The sequence below is a fragment of the Rhinopithecus bieti genome, unplaced genomic scaffold (assembly GCF_001698545.2).
Source record: "Rhinopithecus bieti isolate Rb0 unplaced genomic scaffold, ASM169854v2 scaffold_33652, whole genome shotgun sequence".
Classification (NCBI taxonomy): Eukaryota; Metazoa; Chordata; class Mammalia; order Primates; family Cercopithecidae; genus Rhinopithecus; species Rhinopithecus bieti.
The window spans coordinates 2247857-2270443 of record NW_016814761.1 but is presented as its reverse complement, the minus strand read 5'-3'; the positions used below and the strand labels follow the sequence as shown (position 1 = coordinate 2270443).

General features: G+C 46.4%; 1 protein-coding gene across 4 annotated transcripts in view; it reads left to right on the top strand.

Moving 5' to 3' along the window:
* The window catches only part of UBR4 (ubiquitin protein ligase E3 component n-recognin 4), a 146427-nt gene that overhangs the window by 91298 nt on the left and 32542 nt on the right, over positions 1–22587 (top strand). For all 4 annotated transcript variants that reach the window (XM_017851965.1, XM_017851966.1, XM_017851967.1 and 1 more), the window contains 22 exons: positions 1420–1569; positions 3045–3272; positions 4096–4174; positions 4676–4921; positions 5757–5925; positions 6418–6562; positions 7160–7245; positions 8186–8273; positions 8685–8878; positions 10464–10703; positions 11134–11272; positions 12009–12134; positions 12252–12380; positions 13223–13566; positions 16089–16179; positions 16458–16542; positions 16697–16824; positions 19968–20097; positions 20204–20361; positions 21080–21189; positions 21729–21870; positions 22258–22339. In XM_017851965.1, the coding sequence (XP_017707454.1) occupies positions 1420–1569; positions 3045–3272; positions 4096–4174; positions 4676–4921; positions 5757–5925; positions 6418–6562; positions 7160–7245; positions 8186–8273; positions 8685–8878; positions 10464–10703; positions 11134–11272; positions 12009–12134; positions 12252–12380; positions 13223–13566; positions 16089–16179; positions 16458–16542; positions 16697–16824; positions 19968–20097; positions 20204–20361; positions 21080–21189; positions 21729–21870; positions 22258–22339 (3289 nt within the window). The remainder of the gene's footprint in view (positions 1–1419; positions 1570–3044; positions 3273–4095; positions 4175–4675; positions 4922–5756; positions 5926–6417; positions 6563–7159; positions 7246–8185; positions 8274–8684; positions 8879–10463; positions 10704–11133; positions 11273–12008; positions 12135–12251; positions 12381–13222; positions 13567–16088; positions 16180–16457; positions 16543–16696; positions 16825–19967; positions 20098–20203; positions 20362–21079; positions 21190–21728; positions 21871–22257; positions 22340–22587) is intronic.

The window sequence follows — 22587 nt, the reverse complement described above, 5'->3', positions numbered from 1 at the left end:
TAGCTTTGAGTAGGGGAGGAATACAATAGGCATAGAGTGTGGATCTGACTGTGTCTTGCTGTTTTTTCATGACTCTTTGGTGGTTTTCTGTGACTTATAGGCCAAAAAGTTCTGGAGGACCCAGCCACCTGCTTGACTCTCTAGCTTTGTCACCTGTTACACCTTACACACAGCCTGCCAGCCTGTGCATTTCCCAAGATGTGGCGTGTTGCCTTTGTTCGTGCTGTCCCTTCTGGAATTCTTTCCTCTCCCTCTGCTCCCCTTTCTTCCCCTGCCTAGTGAAGTCCTAACCCATCTTCAAGACTCAGCACAAGCTTTGGATCCTACGGAAAACTTCCCTAACACACTCCCTGCCATCAAGTCTGCTCAAGAGAGCCTTGTCCTGGGTTCCCGGAGCACCCTGTGCGCTCACTCACCTGTCTTCCCCTCCACACTCTCAGCAGAAACCATGTTTTATTACTGTTTACAACTCCAGTGCTTGATACAGAACCGATGAATAGCTGGGAGTTGAATATGTGAGGCACATTGTGCCCTCAAACTCTTACAGATTCTTTCTATGGGACCACACAACTTGCAGGATAGCTGTTGTTTCCACTTTCCTCAGATCTCTCATTTACCTCTGCCTTTTTGTGTTACATGAAGCCAGGAATCTTGGCTGAGTTTAGTGATCTTGACAGCCTTGGTTTATTTAACAATTTCTTTCTTTTTTTTTTTTTTGAGACGGAGTCTTGCTCTGTCTCCCGGGCTGGAGTGCAGTGGGCGGATCTCAGCTCACTGCAAGCTCTGCTTCCCAGGTTCACGCCATTCTCCTGCCTCAGCCTCCCGAGTAGCTGGGACTACAGGCGCCCGCCACCTTGCCCGGCTAATTTTTTGTATTTTTTAGTAGAGACGGGGTTTCACTGTGTTAGCCAGGATGGTCTCGATCTCCTGACCTCGTGATCCGCCCGTCTCGGCCTCCCAAAGTGCTGGGATTACGGGCTTGAGCCACTGCGCCCGGCGGTTTATTTAACAATTTCTTGTTATCATGGGAAATTTTGGTTCTAGGGAATAGAATAATCTCATAGAAGTCAGAGATCCTTACTACCTTTTTTTTTTTTTTCCAATTTTTTGGCCTTTCTAGCACTCATCTATGTAAGCAGAGTACAATCAACCCAGTGTCAGAAGCCACAGAGTGAAATATTAGGACTTTTAGAAGTGAGGTCTGTCTCCACTGTAACCTTTGCATGTAATTAAATTGCCCCCAGAAGCCTGGGCCTTCTGAGTTTGTAGCATAAACTGTCAGTCAGTCTTGATTCCAGCTCTGAAAGGCACCTTTTACCACCTCCAACGTGTAATATGCCTAGTGAGCCAGCGGTTTTCCTAAGTGTGGTCATGGAAAATCGACAGTCACAGGTTCTCATGCAAGTTTTCTTCTCCCAGGGCCATGCTGCCGATGTGTTTGAGGCCTATACTCAGCTTCTGACAGAAATGGTACTGAGGCTTCCATACCAAATCAAAAAGATTGCTGACACCAATTCCCGCATCCCACCTCCTGTCTTTGACCATTCGTGGTTTTACTTTCTCTCTGAGGTAAGTGAAAGTCCCAAGCTGCATGCTTGTTGGGCTGAGGACACATCTGCATTCACCTCTGTGGGCCCCTTTCTTCCTCATCCTCACTCGGTATTTCCCCTTGCAGAGTTCCTTTCTCCCTTGCAGGTCTTGGTCTTGCCCTGCTGGAACGTACTGTGGGTAGAACTGTGGGAGATGTGTATCAAGCAAGCCATACTTTACCTTCTGATTCTGTGTGTTGAACTCCCCCACATGTGCTCATAATGGGCAAGTTTAATAATTTAGGTTCTGTCAGGAAAACAAAGTATACTAGTTATCTTAATAGAGAGATTTTAATATGGGAAATTGGGTAAATGCTCTTAGACAACAAAAAAGGCAAAAAGGAAACATTGAGGTAACACAGGGATAGTAACTGCCGGAAGCAGTTATCAGGAAGCGGGTGCCCTGCGGGGATGTGATGCGAGTGATTCTGGGAGCAGTGAGAGGAGCTGATGATTACAACTCATTGTGGCTGCCAGGGTTCAGGGCTGTTGCTAGGACTGCAGGGAGATGGGAAGAAGCAAGCCCCTTCTTCCTCCTGCTGCCAGCGTCCCTCTCTGTTGGCAGAACCTAAGAGGGAGCCAGCTGGCAAAGAAGTAGTGCACTTGGCATAATTCTGGCCTGGGCATCACTGGGCAGTGTTGGTGGGTGGGTTGGGAACTGAGAGACAATAGCTTAATAACGTTAGTAACCAGCACAGCAACCCTGAGATAGATTAACTCTGGGAAGAATAATCTGTTAACAAACCTCAGATGAGGATTTCGAGTTACATAGTTGTACCAACCCAAACTTTTCTTTAGCTCTTTTACTTGAAAAAGAGATTTGGAATTTTTTTTTTCTTGATAGTTTCCATTTGGGTGGGCTGAAGTGGAGGCCAGCTTCCCTGTAGATTCCTAAGGGCACAGGGAAGATATACATGAATATTGATATTTTCCTCTGATTTCTTTCTCTCCCTTTCTTTCTCCTGGTCTCATTAAAGGATACTTAAGTTCAAGAGAGGCTGGTTTGGTCAAGAGGAAATAGCTTGGTTTGTGTTTCTCCCCAGCCCCCTGCTTTTTTTTTTTTCCAGACTGAGTCTTGCTCTGTTGGCCCAGGTTGGAGTGCAGTGGCACGATCTCGGCTCACTGCAACCTCCGTCCCCTGGGTTCAACAAATTCTCCTGCCTCAGCCTCCCTAGTAGCTGGGATTACAGGCAGTGCTACCATGGCCAGCTAATTTTTATATTGTTAGTAGAGACGGAGTTTCACCATGTTGGCCAGGCTGGTCTCAAATTCCTGACCTCAAGTGATCAGCCCACCTTCGCCTCCCAAAGTGCTGGGGTTACAGGTGTGAGCCCCCGCGCCCAGCCTCTCCCCAGCTTTTAATAACAGTTTATTAAAACCCGGGTTGTGAGAGCCACAGTTGATATACATACAGTCCCAGAGTCATTTACTCTTTATGGTGTTTTTCTCCTCAAGTACCTAATGATCCAGCAGACTCCATTTGTGCGCCGTCAAGTCCGCAAACTTCTGCTCTTCATTTGTGGATCCAAAGAGAAGTACCGCCAGCTCCGGGATTTGCACACCCTGGACTCTCATGTGCGTGGGATCAAGAAGCTGCTAGAAGAGCAGGGGATATTCCTCCGGGCAAGTGTGGTTACAGCCAGCTCAGGCTCCGCCTTGCAATATGACACACTCATCAGCCTGGTACGAGGGCTGGGACCTGGTAGGGCAGGGAGGGAGCATGTGATAAGGCTTAGCCAAGTAGGTAATAGGGCTGGAGGTAATAACGCAGGACTTTTAACTGTGTTGACAATGGCATGGTTAGGGCTGAGATGAGGGTAAATCCATAACCCCTGTCTGGGTGCTGTACCACGTGTAGTTGGCTTCAGGGTCTGGGATGTCCCCCTCAGCACTCTCGTCCCACCTGGCAGCAGTTCCTCCACTGTGAGGTGAGTGGCCTGAGCTTCTTACCAATGCCATTTGCTTACATCCTAGCCAGAACTGACCTCCTTGTGCACCTCTGGTTTTTACCCTTGAATACTAAAGAAATGATGAAGGTTCGAGAGGAAAAATGTATTACTGCCTAAAGAGAAGCTGTTTGGACTTAGAGAAGTAAACTGAATATTTTGTACATGAACAACCTAGAAAGAACGTCTTTAATCTAGCTGGCTCGTGTCCTTGCTATTGTGTTTATATCAAGAAAAGTAAACTGGATTGTAGTTTCTTAGGTCATAGTCTTATCTTTTGCTGTTGCCGTTTTGAGTGGTCTAAAGGTTCCTGAAAACAGCACCTTGCGCGGGGATGGGGGTAGAACAAAGGCAGGTTCAGGAAGAGCTGGAGTGGTTGTAGCAGTGTGTGGGCCATGGTGCCAGGTTCACCAGACATCCCAGCAAGCACCTGCCTTGCTCAGAAGATCATGTTCAGCTTGTAGTCCAAAGCTGGGGAGATGGCTCCAGGCAGCAGGTGTGGTGCTTGTCTGGGCAGCATGGTGGAGTTACTCCTTTCCCACGGTTGGTTCCTGTTTCAGATGGAGCACCTGAAAGCCTGTGCAGAGATTGCCGCCCAGCGAACCATCAACTGGCAGAAATTCTGCATCAAAGACGACTGTAAGAATGCTGCTCCTTTTGATTGCTGTTATTCGTTCATTCAGGAACTATTAAGGCCTACTGTATGCCAAGCCCTGAACTGGATGCTGGAGATATAGCTATGAACAAGATACATAGACTAGACAGAACTCTGCCTAGCAAAGAAGACAAGTAAAAATCTAAAAAAGTGGTGAGGGCTGGTAGTCAAAGTTTGGGGTGCTGTGGAAGCACAAAGTAGGAGTCTCTGACCTCCAGGTAGTGGCAGTAAAGCCAAAGAGGAGTAGGTGGAGTCTAGAGAACCCCTTATTCAAAGGAGCAGGGGCCTCTGGTCAGTGTGTAGTTATAATACTTTTCAGAGATTTCCACAGAAAGTATAACTTCTTCACAATGTCCAGCAGAGAGAACATGGCAAAGAAAGCTGGTGAGAACAGGACAGTCTCGGCTGTAGGGGGCGTTGCTTTGGTTCTCGTGAGTCTGGTCGGGGTCATCTCAGAGCTGAGCCACTGTCTCCTCTGCTTGCAGCCGTCCTGTACTTCCTCCTCCAAGTCAGTTTCCTCGTGGACGAGGGCGTGTCCCCAGTGCTGCTGCAACTGCTCTCCTGTGCTCTGTGTGGCAGCAAAGTGCTCGCTGCACTGGCAGCCTCTGCGGGATCCTCCAGTGCTTCTTCCTCCTCAGCCCCTGTGGCTGCCAGTTCCGGACAAGCCACAACACAATCCAAGTCTTCCACTAAAAAGAGCAAGAAAGAAGAAAAAGAAAAGGAGAAAGATGGTAAGGGTCACCCTCTTGTCATTGTGACCACAGTGATGTATGTAAATCTCTCTTGGAGCACCTGGTTTGTTCTGTTGTAAAAGGTCTTTTAATCCTGATTTACAGGGGACCTAAGGCCCAAATGTTCTCTAGTGTCTACTTTCGGTCTCATTTTCAATTGTACTGATGTGACACCTTAAATAGCATGACTTCTCATACCAAGTGACAATAATAAGAAAAGTCAAAGTGTACTGAACATTTTTAGTAGGCCAAATTTCTTATTCTGTGAAACAATAACACCTTCTCTGTGGAGCTCCCATCAGAGTTAAGTGAAATGTGACTGAGTACATTGGTAAATGCTCAGTAAATGTTAGCTCTCTTAGCTGATCCTCACCGTCAGCTGCACTGCTTTCCATGGTCCTTGGAGACCTGAGATCAGTGATCAGGGTTGACAGTGGTGGTGGTTCACATTCCCCTAGTTAATGATTGGACATCTCTGTGCAGGCCTATTGGAAGCTCTTGAAAGGAAGTTCCTCCTCCAGTGTCACTGTATTTGTTCAGTGCCAGCTTACATAGCACTTTATCCTGTGGTTTTTCAGTGTCATGATTGTATGTCTCGTCTGGAAGGCAGTTGTGCTCACCACTGCATCCCCAATGCTGCACATATGTCTCATTTGGGGCGGGCCTATTCGTACCCCAGTGAACAACTCAAAATTGTTTTGCAGAATATCAGCATTCAGTAGAAACTTTTAGAAATGGACAGAATTCCTTCATTCCCCTTTTGGTAGCCCAGGCCTTAGGACCCTAGAGGACTTCTTCCTACTCTTCAGCCCTCAGTCCTGTCCTAATCTTGCAGGTGAGAGCTCTGGCAGCCAGGAGGACCAGCTGTGCACAGCTCTGGTGAACCAGCTGAACAAATTTGCCGATAAGGAAACCCTGATCCAGTTCCTGCGTTGTTTCCTGTTGGAGTCCAATTCTTCCTCGGTGCGCTGGCAGGCCCACTGTCTGACGCTGCACATCTACAGGTAGGGCCAGGGCTGGGTTTGGCAGATCTGCAAGGGTGTGAGGCCAGGGTGCGTAATGCAGTTCTGTTTTGGTTTTCGGTTACATACAGTCACAGAATCAGTAGTTAGCCAGCCTGAATCCTCTTGTGCTTTAGAGATTTCTTCATCATTGTCTGCTTTTTAGCCATTAAACTGATGTCATAGGCAGGAGAGGATCTGTTTTCTACTCAAGGCTATGTTTCTGGGTTTGTAACATGACCGAGCTTGACTCTGTAGGCCAAGAAAGCTCAGTTTCTGCTCTGGGGTACACTGGGTGATGGGTAGAGGCAGCAAATGACTATGCTGCATCTGGGAGGATTGATTGTCAAAAGAGAAACAAAACTGTTCAAAATTAAACCCATAATTGTGGGGAAATAGATACATTCATAAAAATAATACCAGGGTCTCAGCGATAAACACAGGTGCCTCAGGGTTTTCTGCTGCTTGGTAACATGAGCTGTCCTATATCTACAGAAATTCCAGCAAATCTCAACAGGAGCTCCTGCTAGATCTGATGTGGTCCATCTGGCCAGAACTCCCAGCCTATGGTCGTAAGGCTGCCCAGTTTGTGGACCTACTAGGATATTTCTCCCTGAAAACGCCACAAACGGAGAAGAAGGTAACAGTTGCTTTATGGTCAGAGAGGCAACTTGCCCTATTTAGCCTTTTTTCTCGAGTTAAGAATATTATGAACAACCCAGATTCAGGGAGTCCATATACAAAATCTCTTTTAAATATATCTAGTTTTGCATTTCTTGTTAAGCGCTTGTAATATGTCTGTGATGTAGACAGTATACACTAGCAAATCTGACTTAACATAGGAAGTAGGTTAAGGTCAAGTGGGGAAAGAAAAAAGATAGAACTCATTACAGTTCGTTGGAAAAGCAAGTGCTCCTGGTTTTGCTGGTAGCCCTGATTACATACCAGAAAATGTTTCTGCAATTAGCTAACCTTTATGGCTTCTCCATAAGAATAAAAATGATCTTCCTTCATCAGGTTGGAAAAGCATATCACCTATCACTAAAGCTCGTGGAAACTTCTAAAGGAGATAGAATCCATTTAAATGATTGAGATTAGGCCCAGCTTTGTATGATTCTGACTTGAGAAGTCTGGTACGTCTAGGGCGGTATTCAGCTGGAATGCAGAAGACAGAAGTCTTTTCCAATAAGACTTCCCCTTGGGCTTTAACTTGTTTCTTTACTGAATTCTCTTTCAGTTGAAGGAGTATTCGCAGAAGGCTGTGGAGATTCTGCGGACTCAAAACCATATTCTTACCAACCACCCCAACTCGAACATTTATAAGTGAGGTTTATTTTGCTTTCTACCTGTGGGAAGCTCAGTCAGCTTTCTAAGGAGTTATTTGAATGTTGATAGGCTCTTACATAGGAATTGGCAAGCCCCTGAGAGAAGAGTCAATCTGCCTAGTTGAGATTCCCATCCCCTCCATGTAGCCGAGGGTCTTGCACATAGAAGGTACTCAAAATGTCATTGCTGTGTTCAGGGTTTGGTGAATAGTAATGTAGAAAGGTCTGTATAGCCTGAGCAACATAGTGAGACTTCATCTCTACAAAAAATTTTAAAAAAATTAGCCAGGCTTGGTGGCATGTACCTGTGGTCCCAGGTGCTAGGGAGGCTAAGGCAGGAGGATGGCTTGGGCCCAGAAGTTCAAGGGTGCAATGAACTGTGAGCCAAGCCACCGCACTCCAGCCTGGGTGACAGAGTGAGACCCTGTTTCAAAAAAAAAAAAAGTGGTCTTTAGTTTCAAGGGTTTAAGTTAAATAGGATAAAACAAATCTAAAGAAAATGTCTTCCTTTTTTAAAAAAAACTTTTATAAGAGGATATTGGTTAAATTGACAGTGCATTATTTCTGTGGTTTAGTAGTGACTGTTCTTTAAAAAAAAAAAAAACTTTATTGAGATCATTTATGTATTCACCTGTTTTAAATGTATAGTTCAGTGAATTTAGTAAATTTAATTGTGACTCTTCAGTCAAATTTTACTGCTTTTTAGAATTCCTCTGAAGGATAGATCAAAGATTAGAAAGCATCTAAGGTCAGTTAGTTGAAATTTCTTTCCTGTGACTTCGTAATCCTATTGGGATTTCTCCCGTGTCCTTGAGTTCTCTTTAGGGTGGGGCTCACTTTGGGGGACATTAAGCCATGGCTTTCTCATGATTTTTTTGTGAAGCTCAGTGCTTCCTAAGATGAAAATTTATTCATGCTAAGACTGGTTTCTTCTTTAGCACTTTGTCTGGCTTAGTGGAGTTTGATGGCTATTACCTGGAGAGTGATCCCTGCCTGGTGTGTAATAATCCAGAAGTGCCGTTCTGTGTAAGTAATATCTGTACATGGACAGTCCTGAGGCCTATAATAGGCCCAGTGGGATTCTTGTTTCCAGAGATGGATCGTTATCACACAGATGTTCCTCTCCTAATGGTTGGTCACCGATAGTAGGAATTTTTATCTGCCACATTTATTACCTTCAATAGAAACTTGGCTCGGTGCGGTGGCTCAAGCCTATAATCCCAGCACTTTGGGAGGCTAAGATGGGAGGATCCCCTGAGCCCAGGAGTTTGAGACCACCCTGGGCAAGATGGTGAGACCCCATCTCTACAAAATACTTTTAAAAAAATTAAATAGAAACTTCATCTTGTGGATGAAGAATGGGTTACATTGATGAATTTTTTAAAAGGCAGTATGAGTCTTGAACTAATACCATGTTTTGTGAACTCTTGTGTTTAGTATATCAAGCTGTCTTCCATTAAAGTGGACACGCGGTACACCACCACCCAGCAGGTTGTGAAGCTCATTGGCAGTCACACCATCAGCAAAGTGACAGTGAAAATCGGGGATCTGAAACGGACCAAGATGGTGCGGACCATCAACCTGTATTATAATAACCGAACCGTGCAGGCCATCGTGGAGTTGAAAAACAAGTACGGGCTTTTTAGGCCTCGGGAGGGGCAGCAGGTCTGTAAGGCTCAAGCTCATTTGCTGCCTTTGGTTCCTGGAATGGAGTAAGGCAGCACATCCCTAGAGGCCTAGTGCATCCTCTTGGCCACTCCATTCATGACTGAAGGGCAAAAGTGAAACAACAGTTCTAAGGATGTTGACAAAGATTATTTCTAAATTAGTCCAGTGGAGCCATAGGGGTCTCTGGAAGCTCCTCAACAGCCCGCCTAGGGAGGGGAAGCTGAGTGAGGGGACCTCCAGGCTTCTCAGGCCCGTTTTAACTATTCTTATGTAAAGTTCTAGTCTTAGATAAAACCTTCTGTATTGGGAAGTAATTGTCATTTCTTGGATGAAGACAGCTATGCTCTTGCTCATAGGGCAGGAAGTTATTTCTCAAGAAGCTTCTTTAGTACACACACTCTTCAATTTCTTCATGGTGCCTTTCCTCTATATCTGCTGATACTGGATCTTCCTAGCCCATGTTTCCCAGTGACTGAATGTCGTATATAGGCCAAGAGAGGCACTCCCATGGGTTATAGTGTTGACTTTCACAGAGACAGGTCGCCTTTTGTTGAACTCTCAGGCATTGCTACTGGATGGAGAACACAGGTCGATGCTATTTGAATAGTAAGACTTACAGAGCTGTTCTGCACACAGGATGGAAGTATTGCTGTTACTCCAAGAGGCAGAATAAGGCTCGTGTACCACAGCAACATGTGGCCATGAAGGCTGCCTAGGGAGGTTTCTCTTCTCGCCTTGAAAAGCCTAGTTTCCCCTTGGTGACCTGAAAGTAGATGCTGCGCATTAGGATGACCCATTCCCCTCCAGAGGAGGTGGGTTTGATTTTTCACTGTGTGGAGTCAGCAGAGCTGCTGGTAGACTGTTTGAGTTCAGATCCCAGCTCTGCTATGTAGCTCTGTGACCTTGGAGAAGCTGCTTAACCTCAGTTTCTGTAACTATAAAATGGAGGTAGGGCCCCACTTCCAGGGTTTTATTTTAAGGATTAAACGAGTTAGTATGTGTCAGGTGCTGAGAACAGAGCCTAGCACATAGTAAGTACTCAGTAAATATTAGCTCTCATTGTGTGAATATAATCACCCCAAAATTATTACATACCTTCCTCTTTATGACTTGACTTAGCACTTGGTTCAGACCCTGATTTTCTTCCTCTGCCTCTCTAAAACAGCCTAGCTTTATCTTTCCATGGTTGCTGTCAGGATGGGAACTTGGCGGCATGCATCATCATTGCACCTCTTACAGGCTTCAGTGTGGCATGCTTTTGGAGTCGTGGTTTCCCTTGTTATATACTTCTGTTGTTTTCCTGGAATTTCAAAAGGTATCATATATAACAGCTTAAAGCACTTGTATGTTCTTTTCTTTTTTTATAGAGAAAAGGTAGTGGAAAACTTTTTTTAAACTGGCTTCCTGTTATATGCCAGATTTCTTTTCCTTAGAGTAACCACTTAATTGCCTTAGAAAAATACATGGGACAGTCTTCCTCTTTGTCTCATCAGACTGTTACCACTGAAGGTTAGATGAGAAAATCTCAAGGCTGTCTGTCTTTCCTAGGCCAGCTCGCTGGCACAAAGCCAAGAAGGTTCAGCTGACCCCTGGGCAGACAGAGGTGAAGATTGACCTGCCGTTGCCCATTGTGGCCTCCAATCTGATGATTGAGTTTGCAGACTTCTATGAAAACTACCAGGCCTCCACAGAGACCCTGCAGTGCCCACGCTGTAGTGCCTCAGTCCCTGCCAACCCAGGGGTCTGTGGCAACTGTGGAGAGAATGTGTACCAGTGTCACAAATGCAGGTAAGTCAGTGGTCGTCCCCTAGGCCAGGGCCGTGCACATTCCTTGTTGTTTTTCTATAATGGTGTCAGTGTGAGCGATTGCAGTGTCTGATTCCCTCAGAACATTTAGAGAATTACGGGTTTATAGAGTGGGTTCAAGGGTAGAAAGGAGGAAGAAGAGAGAGTGAGTGTGTGTATGTGCATGTGTGCACGAGTGTGCCTGTCCTGAGGCAGGGGTGGAGGGTTAAGGCGGAGGGAGGTCCAGAAGGTTAGCTCTGGGTCTTGCTTTCTTGTTACCTGGCTGCTTAAGTCATTCATTTGTTATTGTCCCTTCAGTAGCCCCTGCAGTGGTTACCAGAGTATGGAAGTGTGGCACAATCCATCTCCTCAGAGTGACCCCTACCCCACCCAACCTTGTCACCTCACTGACCCAAACGCTTTGGCTACTTAGATCCATCAACTATGATGAAAAGGATCCCTTCCTCTGCAATGCCTGTGGCTTCTGTAAATATGCCCGCTTCGACTTCATGCTCTATGCCAAACCTTGCTGTGCAGTGGATCCCATTGAGAATGAAGAAGACCGGAAGAAGGTGAGGCCAGATTTGGCCTAGACTCAGGGCTGTGGCCTTGATCTGGACTTTGGGCAGAGCTGGTGCAGTGCAGTGCACTTTACTTTCTAGTCCAAGCCTTCTTTGACTCAACATGTTTCAGGACCCAGCTTTAGGGTGGGAGCGAAGAATGGCGTAAGGTGTGTTATATTGGAAGACATGGTTTGCATAGGATTTTAGAAAAGTGTTGATTGGTAATGAAACTAGAGTATCTCCAGGTACAAATAACTTTGGATTTGGATGCTTTGCCCTGCGTTTGTTCCACAGACTGCTTCATATTGAGGCTGTTGGTCCTCCCTCAGTATTAACTTGTCCAGTGCTAGTTCCCAGCCTGCATGATATGGGTAGGGGTGAGGTTCTAGATATTAAAGAACAGTGGAAAGGGGGCACCTATAGGGATAACAGAAGAACATTTCGCTTTGGAGTCAGAAGGAGAGAAATTCTAATTCCAGCCATACTTTTAATACTTGTGTAACCTAGTGTAAGTTACTTCTCTCAGCATTGTATTATTATGTATCACAGATGTGCATTGTATTTTTATTAGAAATAATATACCCACCTCACTGGAAGGATTATTGTGAAGAACAGAGATAATGTATATGAAACACAGTGCCTGACCCATAGGAAATGTTCTGGTAAATGGTTAGCAATGAGGATTACTCAGGGAAAGTCATCAGCTAAAAAGCCTTCACTCAGGTCCCTGTCTTTTCTTGTCTAGGCTGTATCCAACATCAATACACTTTTGGATAAAGCTGATCGAGTGTATCATCAGCTGATGGGACATCGGCCACAGCTGGAAAACCTGCTCTGCAAAGTGAATGAGGCAGCTCCAGAAAAGCCACAGGTAATCCCATGCTGCAAAGGGCATTTGGAGAAGGCCTTGGGTCATGATGAGAAGACTGCCTCCTAGGTGAGATCACCTTAGGTGAGAAGCCTGACAGCTTACCTCTTGGGGTTGCAGGATGACTCAGGAACAGCAGGGGGCATCAGCTCCACTTCCGCCAGTGTGAATCGGTACATCCTGCAGTTGGCTCAGGAGTATTGTGGAGACTGCAAGAACTCTTTTGATGAACTCTCCAAAATCATCCAGGTAGAGAGCGGGGAGCAGCTTTTGGGTGTATTTTGTCCAAGTGTTACTGGCATTGTTTTCAAAGCAGTCCTGCTGCTCTCTTATCCAGCAGTCCAAGTCTTGGTGTTGTCCCTGCCCAATCCAGCTGAAAAGGCAGGCAGGCAGCTGCACCAAACGGCATCTCCCCCACCGTGATTTATGGCGCTGGTCAGAATGCTGAGTTCATGCTAGATAACTGAGCATACTGGTGATGGGAAGGTAGCATAGATATGGGTTTTTTTTTTTTTTTTTAAGCCATTAACAACCTATCTCTTAGTAGAGGGGTTACTGGTCTTAAAAAATTTGGTGCCAAGATTCTGTTCCCTCTTTTTCTGATATGCGATGTTTGCGGGCTGTAGGGTAAGGGCACACCAACTGCAATCAACCAGGGTGGGCCATGTGTCAGTTGCAGTGTCACAGACCTAATCTCCATGAGATGGGAGGCTAGCCATAGACAGAGGTACCTCAGATAAGGAGAGCATCCAGTTACCTCCCCCCTCAACCCCAAATTGCTGGAGTGCCATCTTTGCTACACGTGTATTAGCTTCTGACCTTTGTCTTTGTTACATGGGAGTTAAGAGCATGAGCCTACCATCTGAGTCTAAGTTCGGACCCTGCCACTTACCTTGGTCAAGCGAGTGCCTCCATGCTTCAGTTTCCTTCTCTGTAAAATGGAGATAAAGCATCTAACCGGTTGGGTTATTGAGAAGATTAAATTATATAATGCATGTAAAGTTTTTTCTAAAGCAAAACTAATTTTCCAATTAACATCCTCTTCTTATTTTAATTGCTAATTCCCATTATTGTTACCTTTTTGTTCTTAGAAAGTCTTTGCTTCGCGTAAAGAGTTGTTGGAATATGACCTACAGCAGAGGGAAGCAGCCACTAAATCATCCCGGACCTCTGTGCAGCCCACATTCACTGCCAGCCAGTACCGTGCCTTATCCGTCCTGGGCTGTGGCCATACATCCTCCACCAAGTGCTACGGCTGCGCCTCGGCTGTCACAGAACATTGTATCACACTACTTCGGGCCCTGGCCACCAACCCAGCCTTGAGGCACATCCTTGTCTCCCAGGGCCTTATCCGGGAGCTCTTTGATTATAATCTTCGCCGAGGGGCTGCAGCCATGCGGGAGGAGGTCCGCCAGCTCATGTGCCTCCTAACTCGGTTAGCACCCACACCATGGTTATGGGCCTAGTGATTCCTACTGACACTCGGGATGGTGGCAGCAGCCATGCCAGGAGCGTTAGAGGGTGCACAGAATAGTGCTTCTGACCACCCAGCAGGTTAGATAGCTTATAACAGGAAAGATAGAAAGAGACACAGGGTGTAGGTGAGTGAATTGCTTTTTTGGTTCCAGTACAGTGTCTTGAGGAAACTATCCCTGAGTCCTTGTGAGGGAAGGGAAGAGAGACACTTGAATTCAAGAAAGACTCACATGAAAGAAGATAGTGGAGCAGAGCAGTGGGGCCTGGGGATTAAGAGCTTGGACTCTGGACTGGAAAGACTCAATTTCAGTATCTGGTAACTTGTACTATATGCCTTGGACAGTTTCCTTAATTTCTCTGAGCCTGTGTTTTCCTCATCTGAAAAATACTGACAGTAGGCTGGGCGCAGTGGCTCTTGCCTGTAATCCCAGCACTTTGGCAGGCAGAGGCTGGTGGATCACTTGAGATCAGGAGTTCAAGACCAGCCTGACCAACATGGTAAAACCCCGTCTCCATTAAAAATACAAAAATAGGGCCAGGTGCTGTGGCTCACACCTGTAATCCCAGCACTTTGGGAGGCCGAGGCAGGCGGATCAGCTGAGGTCGGGAGTTCAAGACCAGCCTGACCAACATGGAGAAACCCCCGTCTCTACCAAAAAATACAAAAGTAGCTGGGTGTGGTGGTGCATGCCTATAATCCCAGCTACTCAGGAGGTTGAGACAGGAGAATCGCTTGAACCCAGGAGGTGGAGGTTGCGGTGAGCCAAGATCGCACCATTGCACTCCAGCCTGGGCAACAAGCGAAACTCCATCTCAAAAAGAAAGAAAGAAAAATACAAAAATAGGGCCAAATGTGATGGCTCACACCTGTAATCCCAGCACTTTGGGAGGCCAAGGCAGGCAGGTCAGGAGTTTGAGACCAGCCTGGCCAGCATGGTAAAATCCCTATCTCTACTAAAGATACAAAAAATTAGCTGGATGTGGTGGCACATGCCTGTAATCCAGCTACTCAGGAGGCTAAGGCAGGAGAATTGCTTGAACCCAGAAGGCAGAGGTTGCAGTGAGCCAAGATTGCGCCATTGCACTCCAGCCTGGGCGACAGGGTGAGACTCCATCTCAAAAAAAAAAAAAAATTGCTTGGGCATGGTGGCTCACATCTGTACCCCCAGCTACTTGGGAGGCTGAGGCAGGAGACTTGCTTGAACCCAGGAGGCGGAGGTTGCGGTGAGCCGACATCACACCACTGCACTCCAGCCTGGGCGACAGTGAGACTCTGTCTCAAAAACAAAAACCTGACAATAATAGCCACCTTAAAAGCATGTGGTTGAGGATAGATGAGGTAGTTCAGTAAATAACTCATGCATGTCCAGTGCTTAGTATGTCCCAGATCCTACAGCCAGAGCTATGTGGATTACTTTGTGTGGCATAAATTCTGGAACATGTTAGGTGCTTGATAAATGGTACTTGCTATATTATTTATTCACTAACTTAACAATTATTTATTGAGCAGCTGCTGAATGCCAGGCACTGTTCTAGACTCTGGGGATACAGTGGTAAATGGAATAAAGTTCCATCCTTGTGTGACTTATATTCTAGGTGGGGAGAACTGCAATAAACAAATAATTACACAATATAATGTCAGGAAATAAGATTGTGTGAAAAATAAAGCAGGGATGGTGACCCCGAATACAGGAAGGCGTGCTGTTTTGGATAAGGTAGTCAAGGAGGACTTTCCCGAGGGTGTGATACTTGAGCAAAGACCTGTGTGAAGGCAGGCAGCCAGCCATAGCAATGTCTCAGCAGTGGGCTGCATGCCTAGGAAGTAGCAAGTGGGGAGCTGAGAGCAGGCGCGTGCCAGGAATGCTAGGGCATCACAGGGAACCTGTGTAGCTGGAGACAGGGATACAGTAGGGAAGACTCGGGAGGAGGATCAGGTCAGAGGGTGCGAGGGCCAGATCCTGTAGGGTCTTGTGGGCCTGTGTAAGGACTTTGGGGCTTATTCAGTATTTTGGGAAGCAAGAGTGAGGTGATAGGTTTGTTTTTTGTTATTAATAATGGGAACATTGCTACAAAGAGACATAAACTAGGATGTGAGAGCCTCCTGGAAAATGACATACACGCAGGCAGATAGAGAGGTCGGGGAAAGAGCTGTGACCAAGACTAAGAGTTGACATCTAGGTTTTGGAGATGTGTCACACCAGACAACAGGGCTCTGTCGCCTGGGACATGGGTCCCATAAGGTGGTGCTCTTCCCTCAGTTAGCATCTGTTCATAGGTAAGGCGGCTGTGATGGGCCCGTTATTATTACCAACCACGGTTTTGTGAAGCTAAAGCCGTAGTCTTGCCCCTGGGAAGGAAGTAGAAAATTTGGGGCCAGGTAGCTTTAGACATTGATTTCATTTTCTCTGGGCCCCTTCAGGTGGAAGGGAGTGTCACAGCTGATTGTGAATTACAGGACTCCATTTCTCTTTGCTTCCACAGAGACAACCCAGAAGCCACTCAGCAGATGAATGACCTGATTATTGGCAAGGTCTCCACAGCCCTGAAGGGCCACTGGGCCAACCCCGATCTGGTGAGCCGGCCTAGCAGGCCCAGCTGTCCTCGCTCACTCCCCCTCACACGCCTTGTGTTCCTCAGCATCCCCCTCCCAGGTCCTGCGGTGACGGAGGAGGGAAGGGGCAGAACATTATTCCAGAATGGTTTTCCCAGGGAAGAGCCTGGAGCACAAGGGTCTCCGTCTATCCTTTGTCTCTGTTGGAGCCACCTAGAACCAGAAATTGTATTAATAGTTAAGAGTCGCTGGACCGGAGCTGACCCTCTTGACTCATGTTTCTTCCCATTGCCTTCTAGGCAAGTAGCCTACAGTATGAAATGCTGCTGCTGACAGATTCTATCTCCAAGGAGGACAGCTGCTGGGAGCTCCGGTTACGCTGTGGTGAGTTAGGGGCTTTTCAGAGAAAGGAAAGGAGGCTCCAAGGTGCAGTCCTGGCTGGAATGGGAGGGGAGGAGGGAAACATGCTTGGGTGGCCTCTGCAGAGCAGGTGTGTAGTGTTCCTGATTGTGACTCTGCCTTTCCTGACCATCCCTAGCTCTCAGCCTTTTCCTCATGGCTGTGAACATTAAGACTCCCGTGGTGGTTGAGAACATTACCCTCATGTGCCTGAGGATCTTGCAGAAGCTGATAAAACCACCTGCTCCCACTAGCAAGAAGAACAAGGTACTGGGCCAAGCAGGGGTCTAACAGGGAAGGACAGGGCGGCCGCCCTCCTCATTCCCTGGCAGTGTGCCCTGCCTCCTCATGGTCTCTGCTTTGCCTTGAGCCCACCTCACCTGAGTGGCTCCCGTGCAGCCTTTGCCTGAGTTCAGCAGACATGGGTTGGGATTTTGAGAAGGATGGTTGAAGTAAAATAAACATGAAACTGCAAAGCAGAGAGCAAAGTGGCTAGCTGTGAAGGTTGAGCTCTTTCCAGTCATGTTAGATAACTTGCAGCCCCCAGAAAGCATTGTGTCCTTCCTACCCCTGTGCCTTTGCACATGCAGTGCTGTGCAGTGATAGAAATCCCAGGCTCTGAAGCAGACTTTCTGAGTTCAAATCCCAGCGCTTCCATTTATTAGCATTGTGACCTTGCGCAAGTCGTTCCTTAGTTTCCCCATCTATAAAATGGGAATATAGTCTCCATCTTGAAGTGTTGTGAAAAATAAATGACATAATGCAGACTAAGAGATCAAAACAGTGTCTGCCTAAGTTAATCCTTAACAAATGTTAGCTGTGGCTGTCTCCTGCTTTGTTTGCCTAGAATGTTTTCCTTTGCTTTGTTAGCTGCTCCTTAGAGGGTCAGTTCTCTACTAGGCTAGCAGTAAGCTCCTTGAATCCAGGGCCTGGACCATCTTAGTAATACTTTTTATGTCTAGTATATAGGGTGGTATAACATCTGTAATAGCTGCTTAGTAAATTATTGTTAAGTGAATAAATGAAACCAAGTTTGTTTTTAGCCTAAAATAACTATAGCTGAGCCAGAGATTGACTTGCTTGTATCAGCTTTTGAATTGGCAGGCCATAGTTCTTTCTTTGGGCCATGCCTAAGGCTCTGCCACCAACTTGCCCTGGATTGGGCCTTGGGTCCTTCTGACTCCTGTTCTGTCTGATGGGCCATCCCTTATGGGCAACAGAGTCCTCATGGCAGGAAGATTGCTTAAGCACTAGGATTATGATGTGGGGAGGGTGGACATTGAAGCTGCCTTCAGAAAAGGCAGCACTGGGCACTCTGCTTCCTTCCCTTTGATGGAGGGATTATTTTCCCCCAGATTCCCAGCAAGTAAAATCGGCCCTTGGTTGAGAAGAGGACACCCATCCCTACATGACCATCATTGTTTCCACAGTGTGAGGCAAAGGGAGATTTTTCACAGAATTACTTGCCCTGTAAGGACTGAGGCCTGGTGTGGATGTTCACATGTTGCTCCATGTAACTTAGTGAGAGCAGCAGTTCCTAAAATCTGGCTCACAGACTCCGAGGTGTTCTTAAGACTTTCAGAGATCTGTGAGGACAAAGTTATTTTCATGATTGTCCTAAGACACTATTTGCCCCTGTCATCTTGTGATGTTTGTGCTGACTGTACAAAATCTTTGCTGCTGGGGAGATGGCCAGTGCCTTAGGTTGACAAGGCGGTGGCCCCGTGCAGTTCTTCACTGCCACCCGGCTTCATCAAGAATATCCTTGATGAAGCAGTACAAACTAATTTTATTAAATCTCCACTCTTGGTTACTAATCTGTGTAATGCTCAGTGTGACAAAATGAGTACACAGAAAGTGCCTCTGCTGCACCCCAAGTACAGCAGTTGTGCTGAGAAAAGGCACTTGTGTGAGATGCAAGCCAAACCAGTTGCCTTTCCATGGATCTCCGCTTGTGCTTGAAAAAAAATGGCTGATGGGCAAATTGTGGTTGTTCAGGCTTAGGTATTTGGCACATATTTTCCTCAAAATGAATGAAGTGGGCTTTAAGAAGAACCGACATAACTGTGTAAACCAGTGTTTTCTAAATGACCAATGCATGTTATAGTATCCTGCCAGGTAAAAGATGAAGGTTAGTGTAATGAACTATGAAAAGTTTATTGATGTGATTTCAGAGTCCATACTACAGCAAATCTTTCAGACCCTAGAATTTGTTGAGTTTTGGTATAGTCTCAATGAAAAAAATCCATAACTAGTTGAAAAAGCTGTTAAAATATTCTTTCCTTTTCCAACTGTATATCTGTATGAGGCCAAGTGTTTTTCATATACTTCAACCAAAACAACCTGTCATGACACTTTGACCATAGAAGCGGATATGAGAATCCAGATGACTTATAAAGCAGTCATTAAACAATTACCAAAAATGTAAAACAGTGCCACGTCTTTCTGTAGGTTATTTTTGCTTTGGAAAACATAAAATTTAGGTTGACAAATAATAGATTTACTCTTCTTTTAAATGAATTAACAAATATCTTAAGAATTTCTCAGTTTTTTATTTTTATTTATGTATGTATTTATTTTTGAGACAGGGTCCCACTCTGTCACCCTGGCTGGAGTGCAGTGGCACGATCTCAGCTCACTGCAACCCCTGCCTCCTCCCTGTTGCAGGCAATCCTCCTGCCTCAGCCCCCTGAGTAGCTGGGACTACAGGTGTATACTACCATACCCAGCTAATTTTTTTGTGTTTTGTATCGAAATGGAGTTTCACCATATTAGCCAGGCTGGTCTTGAACTCCTGGACTAAAGCATCATCTGTCTGCCTTGGCCTCCCAAAGTGCTGGGATTATAGGCGTGAGTCACCACGCCCAGCCAGTTTTAATTTTTAACATGAGAAATGTCAATAGATACAACCATGTAAAGCAAAACTCTCTGGAGTCCTTAATAATTTTCAAAGAGTACAACAGGGTTCTGAGGCCAAACAGCTTGAGATGCGCTGGCCTGGAGTGTCTGTCTGTGGCGCTCTCTCTCTCTACAGGCTGCTTCTAGTTAGCGACAGTTTGCATGCTGGAGGCTGCTCGTGACCCTTGGAAGATTTATGCTTGGGAAACTGCAAATCAGCCATGGGATAGGAATTACTGTATGTGCTATAGGATTGTCTGTAGGAAGCCAGCCACAGCTTCTGCTGCACAATAAAAATCATTGACCTTAAGCTCAGTGTAGAGATACTGCTGCTAAATTGGATCAAAATGGTTAACAGGAACACATATTTGGGCATAAAAGATACACATGTTGATCCTCCTGATCTTCTTGCCTTTGCACGTCACCTCCTGGGGCACCAGTGCCATGCTGTTGGGGCTATGGCTCAGGCGTGCCCTTGAGCGCCCTCACCTTGCTCCACTTGCCTCCTCCAGGATGTCCCCGTCGAGGCCCTTACCACGGTGAAGCCATACTGCAATGAGATCCATGCCCAGGCTCAACTGTGGCTCAAGAGAGACCCCAAGGCATCCTATGATGCCTGGAAGAAGTGTCTTCCTATCAGAGGTATGTCTTTCTCTTCAAGCTGCAGGGAAGTCCTGCCTGTGCTCTGACAGCCCTGCCTTCTGTCACTCTTGTTTACTTACCTACCCCTGCAACCTTGGCCTTGCAGGGATAGATGGCAATGGGAAAGCCCCCAGCAAATCCGAGCTCCGCCATCTGTATTTGACTGAGAAGTATGTGTGGAGGTGGAAACAGTTCCTGAGCCGTCGGGGGAAGAGGACCTCCCCCTTGGATCTCAAACTGGGGCATAACAACTGGCTGCGACAAGTGAGTGGCCACTTCTGGACTCTTCACCCCCTGCGCCCCTGACCCCAGACTCTGAGCAATGTGTTTCTGCCCCTCACCATGTGTCTGTGCTGCCATCCCTTCTTTCTCTTTGCTGTTCTTGCTTCCTTTCAAATAGGGAGTGAGTACAGGTTCTTGGTTGTAGCTGTTGGGCTAGCATGGTGGGCTGGCCGAAACAGAATTTCCTCTGCTTATCTCAACAAGCTCCTTGTGCTTTCTGCTTTCCTCCCTGACCATAGTCCCTTTTCTCCTTCCACTTCTCATATCTTCTGCTGTCCTTCCCCTCCCTCTTCTTTCTAGCTAAAGTAATTCTATGTTAGGTAATGCATTTGTCCATTGATATATAAAATAAGAAATATTTGGTTTACATTAAATCAAAGTATTCAGCATATAAGTGTCCCCAAAAAAGAATGATCTTTGCTAAGGAAGATCCCTTTTTCCTACTTCACTTATTGTAGGTGTGTTCTTCACAACTCCTGATGGAGAAGTCTCCATGCAGAAGCAGGGCTCTTTCACAGCCCCCTTCCCCATCTAAAACACTGGAGTCTTGTGTTAGCTGGTGATTTTTACCTCTAATATTTTCCTAGAGAGCTGCCCAGAAGACCTCTCCTAGATGGGTGGCAGTTGACTGCCCTGCTGGAGGCCTGGTGAGGCAGGGCATCCCCTGAGCCTATGGCCTCTTCTCTCCCCTGTCCTGCAGGTGCTTTTCACTCCAGCAACGCAGGCTGCACGGCAGGCAGCCTGTACCATTGTGGAAGCTCTAGCCACCATTCCCAGCCGCAAGCAGCAGGTCCTGGACCTACTTACCAGGTACTGTTTGGGAGTGGGATGGGGAGGGTGGTTAGACTTCCTCTAGAGCCTTTTCATCTTTCCCAGGGGAATCCATGGATCAGGGTAATGAAAGGCACACCTCATTCCCTGTGGAAGACCCCAGAAACAACAAAGTGTTAAGAAGCTGACTATTAGTGATAGTAGTAGTGGTGGTGGTGGTGAAGGTGTTAGCAGCAGCAGCTAATATTTGAGATCTTATGCAGCTAATATTTATCGAGATTGAGTGCATAAATGCTTGGCATGCATTATCTTCTTTAATTCTCTCATAGCAATCAGTGCCACAATGTGAATGCTTAGATTCTGTGGCATTCACTCCCTGTGGTGTGCTCTGAGTGCTTCCTAGGTGTGGGAAATTCCCATGTGGGAATTGGAGCTTTCTTGGATGCTGTTCCTCCCTCTAGGAAGCAGGAGAGACAGACAGCAGAAGATAGGAAAGATTGGGAGGAGAAAGGGGAGCCTTGGAGCCGTTTGAAATGTTAGAGTTCTTGACTAGAGTGCCCTGTCCCTCCTGGTGGCAGTTACCTGGATGAGCTGAGCATAGCTGGGGAGTGTGCGGCCGAGTACCTGGCTCTCTACCAGAAGCTCATCACTTCCGCGCACTGGAAAGTCTACTTGGCAGCTCGGGGAGTCCTACCCTATGTGGGCAACCTCATCACCAAGGTATCTTACCCTATTGCCCAAGAGAGCCCCTTCCCTAATTCCCCCTTCATTGTACCTGGATATAAACTCTACCATGGTGTTTTGTTGGTTTATTTTTGCTGAGAAGAAATATTTGTTGAAAGGGTTTGGAAATTTTTTTTGACTTTATTATATTTATTATATGGCTATAGCAAATTCTTGGGGGCATTTAGACTGTTTACAGTTTTTAAGCAATCCCTTACCAGCGCTGCAACTGTTCTTGGCCTCCTGGAAAGGAGTTCTGCAAGGATTCGATTAAGAAGATATAACTCCTGAGTGTCTAGTGCTGCAAGCTCCTGGGACAGTGGTGGAGGTAACTGGTATCCTTGGCAGTGCTGTCACACTGACTACACTTGTCATCCTGTTTAGGAAATAGCCCGTCTGCTGGCCCTGGAGGAGGCTACCCTGAGTACCGATCTGCAGCAGGGCTATGCCCTTAAAAGTCTCACAGGTAAAGAGAGCCTCCTGGACCTTCCTTTAGGGCATCCTAGTGTTTTAGGGACAACCCTTAGTTCCTTGGGTACTGGGGTTGACTCTCTTCTGTCTTGTACTGACCTTAGTGCAGATTTAAGCTCTGCATTTTTTTTCTGTATTGATACGTTTATGATTTTGATACCCTGTTTGCTATTGACTGTTTCTGCTCGTTGAACACTTGCCGTGCACAAAGGCAGATTTTCCCTGCTTTTTGAGTTGCTCATA